General features: G+C 47.6%; 1 protein-coding gene across 1 annotated transcript in view; it reads right to left on the reverse strand.

The window, feature by feature from the left end:
- The window catches only part of PHEX (phosphate regulating endopeptidase X-linked), a 167,010-nt gene extending 160,712 nt beyond the window's left edge, over positions 1 to 6,298 (reverse strand). Inside the window, exon 1 of the mRNA XM_037512613.2 lies at positions 6,040 to 6,298. Coding sequence (XP_037368510.1) covers positions 6,040 to 6,157 — 118 coding nt within the window. The 5' untranslated portion in view covers positions 6,158 to 6,298. The remainder of the gene's footprint in view (positions 1 to 6,039) is intronic.
- Between the last annotated feature and the right edge of the window lie 3,019 nt (positions 6,299 to 9,317).

The raw sequence follows: 9,317 nt of genomic DNA on the forward strand, positions 1-9,317 counted from the left end.
AGGTGAAAAAAGTGAAAGGGGGGACTTGTTAGGGGGAAAAGGCTGTCCTAAAGCTAATTCCATACAAGCTTCGTGGACTCCACTCCCACCCCAGGCCCAAGCCAAAGACACTGGGAAATCAAATCCCATCACCACCCAAGGGAAGGTGGCTGGGACCTGCGGGTGGGGTTCAGCAGCCAGGTGGGTATAAAGCCAGACATGTGGGCTTTGGAGGGGTCCCCCATTTTGGCTCCCCGCCAGCTCGCAGCGTCCGGCCAGCTCGGAGAGTGACTTTGGGTTTCCAGGTCGGCGGATCGGGTAGGACGCATGAAAGACTTTATTTCCCTAATTTCTCCCTGAGTTGTACATTTTCCTTATTTCCTTTTCCCTTGTAAATAACCCTTTTATGAACCTTTTGTGTGTGCCTGTAGTGGAGTATTCATAAGTCCCTTTAAAGCACGCGGGTGAGGACCCACAGCCAGGCAACCCGCTCAATATCGGGGCTGTCCTATAACAACTAGTTAAGGCCTCAAGGCCCTCCATAGGAGGTTATCTGTGGCTTCTGTCTTATGATTTCACGGTCTACCTACAGGTGCCTTCTTATATGAGAGGTGGGAAATGTGAAACTTACAAACTGCCATTTGGAGTAAATCCAGCCGGAAGGAGAAAGCTACAGTGTGTGGTATCTAAAGGTCTGGATCTCATCTAAACCATCCACACACATATAGCCAAGGGGGGGGGGGGGAGAAGGTGGGGCAAAAAGAGGCCACATGTCACTATAACTTGGTCACCCAGCAGGAGGACAGTTATTGGCCTACCCCCTTACCTCACACGCCTTCCTCCACCGGGCCCGCCTAGCTACCAGACATAGGCAGCCCATGAACCAAGCTTCCCGCTATTTCCACCAAAGCGAAAACTCAACGAGATGCAAGAATCTTCCCCAGCACCTTCATCTTCCCCACTCCGCCTGGCAACATCATCTGAACGGATGACTGCAGGAGGGCGAAAGGTGCCCTACTTGTAACCTCCAGCTGCGCCTGGACACTAGCAGATGTGAGTTTATTTCAAAAATACTTTCAGTGGCCAAGAAAGTGGTGGAGGGTACATTATGGCTGTTCTCTGTGAGCAGAAATAAGGAATCGTTTAGAGACTTGGCCAAGACAAAGGGACAGGCCAGGAGGTGAGGGGGGCCGAGGCCTTTTGGGGCATCCTCAAGCAAGACGCAGGATCGGAAAGGAAGTGGCACCTCTAGTTCTGCTAGAGAGGAAAGACCTGTACGTCAATCACCAGTGTGGTGTTTGATATCATTTATTGACCCAAATTCTCAGAGGAGTTCTGCTTTTCCTTTGCTCTTTTCTCTGCCATCCTCCTCCAAACAGCCTTTTTACTATGCTACATTATAGGTTCAGGAAAACTGCCAATGGAACATCTCAGGCCTCTTTTCAAAAAAAAACTATCTTAGCATAAAGGTGTGCTTTGATTTCTCTAAGAGTGCTACGTAGGGCCTCCCTGGTGGCGCAAGGGGTTAAGCACTGCACTATGAAGCAATCCGCAAGCTCTGCAGCACGCGTTCCATCTCCAGCCGGCCAGGAAGCAACCCACAAGGCGAGACAGACCTCTCCTGTCTCGCCTGCTGCTCCCCTCAGCAGTGTATTTCAGTCAGTCTGCCTGTTCTGCTCCCCACTGTGTCTCTGGTGAATTCTCTCACCCCCCCCCCATCTCTGGCCTGTATCCCAGCTCTTGTATGCATAAATAAATAAATCTTTTTTAAAAAAAAAAAAGAGTACTAAGTAAAAATAGACATCCACAATATAAAGATTAGTAGAATCACTTTGATGAATATGGCTGGGTGGTGGAACCATGGAGGAAATTCTTCTTTTGATCTATTTCCATGTTTACCAAGTGTTCATTAATAGCCATGCATTATTTTTTATAATAGAAAAATAATCTATATCATAAGCAATATTTTTATGGTTCTGGACAATACCTTCTTGATACTAGCCTTTTTTTTAAGATTTATTATGTATTTTTATACAAGAACTGGGGTATAGGCCAGGGGCACGGGAGGGTGAGAGAATTCGCCAGATAAAGAACGGGGAGCAGAACAGGCAGAAGGACCGAAGTACACTGCTGAGTCGCCGAGACAGGAGGGGTCTGCCACACCATGTGGGAATCTCCCTGGCTGGCCGGGAATCAAACCCATGCTGCAGAGGCTGCGGACAGTTCCACAGTGCAGCGCTCAACCCAGTGCGCCTCCGGGGAGGCCCCTAGCCTTTTATTTTTTAAGGTAATGAAGGGGTTGAAAACTTAGTCTTCCATGGAAAATAATTCTTTTTTTTAAGATTTATTTATTTACACATACAAGAGCTGGGGTATAGGCCAGAGGTGTGGGGGGTGAGAGGATTCACCAGAGACAGAGTGGGGAACAGAACAGGCAGACTGACTGAAATACACTGCTGAGGGGAGCAGCGGGTGAGTCTGGAGAGGTCTGCTGCGCCATGTGGGTAGCTCCCTGGCCGGGGATCAAACTCATGCTGCAGTGGCTGCAAAGAGCTTCATAGGTTGTATCTTAACCCCTTATACCACCAGGGAGGCCCGGAAAATAATTCTTAACTCAAAATTTCTTAAAGAAGCAGAACGAAAATCAGGTATCTTTACCTGATGATGAGTAAAGGGAAGGTTTATATTAAATTAGTTGGGACACAGACCCAATCCCTCAAGGAAGACCATTATATTCGTGGGGGGTTATTATTTAAAATCTTGCAAATTAAGCGTCCACAAGCACAAATAATATGAAAGTATAAGTGAATGAAACATGAAATGGGAAGGTGTAAGTGAATGAAGCAAACGCAACAGAGAAAATAATTATTTTTGTATAAAAAGTGAAAATGTTACCTTTTACTGGTTAGGAACTCTGAACAAACTTAAAGAGCAGCGTGGTTTCTCATTCAGGATTTCTCTATGACCTTAGAATGCAGTGGACTCATCCACAGACGGGGGGGCCCATTTGTGAGGTCAGGAACTGCAGCCCAGGGACCCAGTCCCGTCCGCTGCCCACTTCTATATGGCCTCTGAGTTAACAATAGTTTTTACTATTTCTTTTAATGGCTGGGGTGGGGGGGGTGAAACAGCAAAAGAACATTATTTCATGACACAAGGAAATTATCTAAAAGTCAAATTTCAATGCCCATAAATCAAAATTTGTGGGACTCCAGCCAGGTCATAGTGTACATATTGTCTATGGTTGCTTTCCTGCTGCAAAAGTGTGAGCCAGAAAGCTGAAAATATTTGCTCTCTAGCCCTGTACAAAAAAATGTTGCCAACCACTGCATTTGCGAAACAGACTGTGGGGAAGAAGAGGAAAGGAAAGAGAGACACTTTAAAATAAACAGTTAAAAATAAGTAAATAAATCAATCTGGTTAGATGGGCTTGGGTACCCGCCCCAAAATATAAGAAACTGGTCATAGGTATATAGTTACACCTGATGCCTCATCCTAGTGCTCTCGCATCATGGAGACCACACCAATGTCAGTGGCAACCATTCCTACTGTAGGACTACGATTTAGGAAAGAGACTACCCCAGAGCCTAAAATGCAAAGAAGAGGTAAGGAGAGAACTAGCTATTACAGATATATGACTGAACTTGAGACAGGCAGAAAAATACACCAACAAGTCAACCCAGAAGAGCCTGGAAGAGTCAAGAATTTTGCCGGATTACGTTTTGAGGCTAATTCTATTCATTGGAATATTCTCGATGGCAGTCCATCTTGGCTCTTTGAGAGATGATTCTTTGAAATCAGCACAAAGAGCACCTGCCTGGCAGGTCCCTGGAGATTTTCAGACAAGGACTTCCGCTAGGTGCAGGGCCGAGGTGGGTGTAGAGCCTAGGGGACAGGGCAGTAAGGAAGGGCCTGCGGGAAGGGACAGAGTCTGAAATCATGCAGCAGCATTTGACATAAGCCTAGAACGTGCATTTATCCTAAAGCCAATTCCCTCAAGGAGTATATACAAATGGACTCAGCTGAAGCAATGTTTCTCCAACTTTGATTTGCAAATGAATCACCTGAAGCGCTGGTGAAAATGCAGACTCTGAATCAGTAGGTTTGGGCTGCAGCTGAGGCTCCCCTGGGACCCTGATGCTGCTGGCCCAGGACCACACTTCAAATAGCAAAGGAGTTGGGCCTCCCCGGTGGCGCAGCGGTTGAGCGCTGGGTTGCGAAGCTGCCCACGGACTCTGCAGCGCCGGTTCGATCCCCGGCTGCTCCCCGGCCACCGGAGGAGGGTCCCGCATGGCGCGCAGACCTCTCCTGCTGCCCGCTGCTCCCCTCAGCAGTGTACTTCGGTCCTTCTGCCTGCTCTGCTCCCCGCTCTGGCTCTGGTGAATTCTCTCACCCTCCCGCGCTTCTGACTGTACCCAGTGCATGTATAAACAAAAAAAAAAAAAAAAAAAATAAACAAACAAATAAAACATGCCTCTATATAAAAAAAAAAAAAACAAATAGCAAAGGAGTTGAAAATGGTGGTGAGAGCCAGGCAGACCATACCCCAGAAAGTTATGTTCTCTCTTTCACTCAGGCCTCCTTCCTCATAACAGCCTTGCCCAACTTGGTGAATTTCACTGTGCTCTAAACATTTCAGAGAATCATCTTTCAAAGAGCCAAGATGGACTGCCATCGAGAATATTCCAATGACTAGACTTAGTCTCAAAATGTAATTATAACGTGGACTTTCAAAAGGGTTTCAAGCAGCAGTAACATCATTTAAAAAAAAAAAGGTACATATTTTTATAAACATTTGGATGTTGAAGGTTGGAAGTGTTTACAAAACACAAAGAGCCTAACTTTGTAGAAACTTCCCACAGAGCGTGTAGTCCTTCGGCATGCCCTCATCATTTCCCCCCGAGTTTTGAATTTCAGAGTAGGACACTTGACGCAGTCGCAAGTGCTGAGAATCTTCACGATTTTCACGACCCACAAATTCAGTGGCAGGAGTAGGAGATTGATCTGTACCATAAAGCAATCAACCCATCTAATTTCCTAAATCTTCAGCCACAGAAAACATGGAAAGACGGTCTGCTCATTTCAGCAGAGTTTTTGACCACACAACCATACGTCTTTTAAAGTTTAATGACCAGCTCTCCGCTGCCAAAATAAACATGCCCTGGTGCATCCCGCACATGCCAACAGGGAGCATTTCCAGGCGGCTACGATTCAAACTGCACCTAGAATCTCCTTGCTCCTACATCATTTTCAAGCTAATGAAATCGTCTCGGCTATTTCATTAGCTGTAGGGAAAAAACTCAAAGGGGTGACAGTCAAGGGCTCAACCTGCCTACAATTTGAGGCCACCCACCACCCCCCCTTTCCAAGATGTGTTATTCCTTTTCACTGGAGGATGCTTTTACTCATCATATTCTCCAGGTACATTCATTCCCACCGAGAGTCAGTGAAATAGTTGAATCACCAGGCCTTGCAAATCTGGGGAAGGAAACCTCTGTTTTCCTTCATATTAATTTTTAAACCTAATAGAAAGGCAGACTTGTCATTTCATCCCATCAGAGTCACTGGATCTGAGAGCAACTGAATACCATCAAAGCTGCAGGTTTAAAGAGCGGTGTGTATTTTGTGAGCTGCATTTCATGAGCCATGCAGGCATTCACAAAAATCCGATGGAAAGACATTCCAGCAAGGTTCTGATCACGACGCAGTCTCTCCTCGCCAACTAAATGAAAAAGCCTGACGATGAGTTCATCAACACTCATATTGCTATATGCAATGCATAAAAAAATTGCCCAGTGCAAAAGAATCCTCCAGTCACTCAAAGCCACTTTCTACCCACTTTGCATTCCGGACTATGCATTCGGTGCTTGGGCATGTTTTTTTAGCCTCCCAAAGAAACGGCTTCTTTCTATTTGACTATTTAATCAAAACCAAGGCTGCATTACCTGCTAACACAAATAAACAGCCCCCCACCTGCCTCTGGACAAGGTCTGCCAGAAGAAAGCACAAGAAAATTCCACTGCACTAGCCCAGTTCCCTGGCCTCCAGCGCCCCACTTACCGAGAAAGAGGATGGTGCCCAGCACCAGGGTGCCCCCCACGAACACAGCCAGGGCGATGCGCGTGCCCCTGTTGGCCGTCTTTCCAGTCTCCATGCTGTTCCCCGTTTCTGCTTCCATCGGGAGGGACGGAGAGGCCACTCGAGAAGAAAGTTGCTTTTCCTGGTTTGGGGGCTGGTCTCAAGGGTCTGTTAGGTGTTGACATCCAAGGTTCTCTTGCTTTTCTACCAACAGCTAACAAAGTCCCTTCCGGAAATCTCCCCTCGCTCCCTTTCTCAAATGATTCCTCACAAATGAAATAAAAGAAACTGAAAATATTGATTGCCTTGGCTTTCCCCCTGACCAGACAAAACAAACAGCGGTCGCTTTATCTTGGTCTCTCCCCCAGCAAAGTCCCTCTACCAATTGTTTGGCAGGCTCTTCTGTCAGGCGCTCCGCGTGTGCATGTTTTACTACGTTGCTGAACAGATGTTTTAGCTATTTAAATGTATAGTCACTTGGGGAGGAAAAAGAAATTGTCTTTATCAAAACGGGATGCTCGTCAAACGCCCCCACCCCGTGATGAGTGAGGTGGCAGGGACTCTCCAGACTCACTTCAAGAGCTCAATGAATCCCGGGATTCTTTTGCAATCATCGTTCTGCTCGCCTGAATTGTCTTCATCAAAGATGTTCTTGCAGTCTGCGAGTCCCTTTTTAAAGCCTTCTAAGAGTCCCTGGGATATCCTGGAGCATTTTATTTTAGGAACTTTGTGTACGGCAGCGTGAGCCAAAAGGCAGAGCCGGGCGCAGTGCAAAGTAGCAATTAAGACAACCTACAGAGGCTGATGGTTTGGATTGGAACTTCTTTTTCAAGGAAAAAAAAAAGCATTTCCTCTCGTGGTGCTAAGAATTGTACAAAAGATGGGCAAGTGTTCGAATTAAGCTTACGAGCAACCACAAAAGAGATGGTCTGAGATGCTGCCCCGGCGTGTTCTGAGGGCAGGTGTGCCCGCGTCCGCTGCGCTCCGGGCCCGCCGCGGCAGCCTCTGCTCCGCACGTGGTCATGTGGCCGTGAGGCGTCCGGGCAGATTCCCCAGGAGGAATTAAAGGGCAATTGGTGGCACTCGAAGGACTGGTTCGTGACTTGGTCTTTGGTTTCTTGGATAACAATTTCAATTGTGAAAATCAGCTTTCGTCATGGAGCAGGACCACAGTCCAATGTTACTGAAATTGTTACAGGGCAGCCCCGATACAAAACGGGGTGCCTGACTGTGGGTCCTCACCCGCGCGCTTAAAAGGACTTCTCCATGCTCTACTGCAGGCACACGCGAGAGGTTCATAAAAGGTTTATTTACAAGGGAAGGGGAAATGAGGAAATGCACGGCTCGGGGAGAAAAGTGGGAGACAAAGTTTTAAATGCGTCCTACCCGATCCGCCGATCTGGAACCCCAAATGGCTCTCTGAGAGCTGGCCGCGAGCCAGGAGCCGTGAAGCCAGGAGGCGAGCGACAGCGAGCCAGCCAGCCCAAGGCCCACGTGTTTGGTTTTTATACCCAACCTGGCTGCCCAACTCCACCCTCAGGTCCCAGCCACCTTCCCTTTGGTGGTGACGGGATTTGTCTTTCCCGATGTCTTGATGGCTTTGGTCTGGGGTGGGGGTGGGGTCCACAAAGCCTGCATGGGATTAGCTCAGGACATCCTTTCCCCCTGACAAAATGATATAGATTTTATCATCCAATGATATAAATGTCATTAATTGACAACACAATGACTATGTCCCTGTCTTTGCTTTTCTGGAGGCCACAGGACAGTGGGAGTGGGGTCGGGTGGAGGGTTTATGCACCTTTAGAAGCCAGTAAAGCACTTTTCTCATACAAAACACATGGCCGTGGGGTGGCGGGGGGAGATGGACACACCAGAGCTCATCAGAAGCTGGCGAGCCCAGTAGAACATGGTCACGAACTCACAATCCTGTCTGGCTAGTTAGTCCTGGTCAGGCTTTAGACCCTTGAGATTTCTTCCCAAGTTGCCTTGGGCATCTCCCAAGGTTTTAGACTTACTCTGTAACATCCTACCTTATTTTCTGCTGATTTCATGTTACTCCCAAATCAGAAGAACCTTAAGCCTTTGTACTGGCTATGACATCATTATAACCTGTAGATATTGCATGTTCACTGCCTGTGGACATTCATTTTTTGTTGTTCTTCCATAGCACGTCCTAGCAGGCCCTGGCTCTTAGGATGGGATTCTCCCAAGAGTTTACGGGCTTGACGCCATAGCATTTCTTATCTGAGCTGCATGAGATCAGAAATCACATCTATCAAGTTCAACGCTCAGCCCCAGCCCCTCCAGTTCCTGGCCCTTAACGATGAAGGGAAAATTAAGAGCAATGAAAATCATGCAAGTTAGCCCTAGCCACTTGCTCTTAAAAAGGGGCTTCAGGAACCTCAGACACCAGTGTCTGGGGGGCTTTCCATCTCCCAAGTCCTTCTAGATGCTCAAATGATGATACTTCCCATGGCCACTGCACTGCCCTGCCCCACTGCCATCTCACCACAAGCCCACCTGCTTGATAGCAAAGATACTTTCATCTGCTTTGCAAATGAGAACACTGGGACCCAAGGACCACCCGGGGGTGGGGGGGGTATAGGAAATCCAGGAAACAGAAGGATGGCGAGGGGGGTCACTGCCTTGCAGCGCAGCTTGACCAGTCTCCCCACGCATAGGGGAGAGGGCATCCACGCAGCGGGACCCCAGGACCCACTGCTTCCCCCCTCCTCCTTCCTTCAAGTCTCTGCACCTTTTTCCAGTTCCAGGCTGAAGTGAAATGGAGGTCGTGGGGTGCCAGCTGGGCAGCCTTCCCCACGCCGGGGACTGGCCATTCCCCCCAGGTAAGGGCTAGCGGGGCTTACCCTGACGCGCCGGTGCGGCACTGAACACCAGGGGTTTATTCCTGAACACTCAAGCGCTAAGTGAAAAAGTATGAAACAAAGCACAGTCCTTCCATTGACTGTATGATGCATCCCATCTCAAATTAAGACACGCAAACACTGAAAAATGGATTAACTGAGCAACGAAAACAAGTTGACAAAAGTAATAAACAACGTTCAAGATGTTGAAAATAGATTGTTCACAGAATGTAATGCAGTGACAGTTTATTTACTCACCAAAAAGAATAAAGGCAGGTGCGAGAGTGGGCAGGGATTAGTAGAAGAAAAGGTTCTGGTGATTTATTTGTTATAAGGCACAGTTTTCATTTTGTGCCATTTTTGTATTCATTTTTCAACTTTTGGGGGGACCGC

This window comes from Talpa occidentalis, unplaced genomic scaffold (genome assembly GCF_014898055.3).
Source record: "Talpa occidentalis isolate TD23 unplaced genomic scaffold, MPIMG_talOcc4v2.1 talOcc4.15, whole genome shotgun sequence".
In the NCBI taxonomy this organism is placed as follows: domain Eukaryota; kingdom Metazoa; phylum Chordata; class Mammalia; order Eulipotyphla; family Talpidae; genus Talpa; species Talpa occidentalis.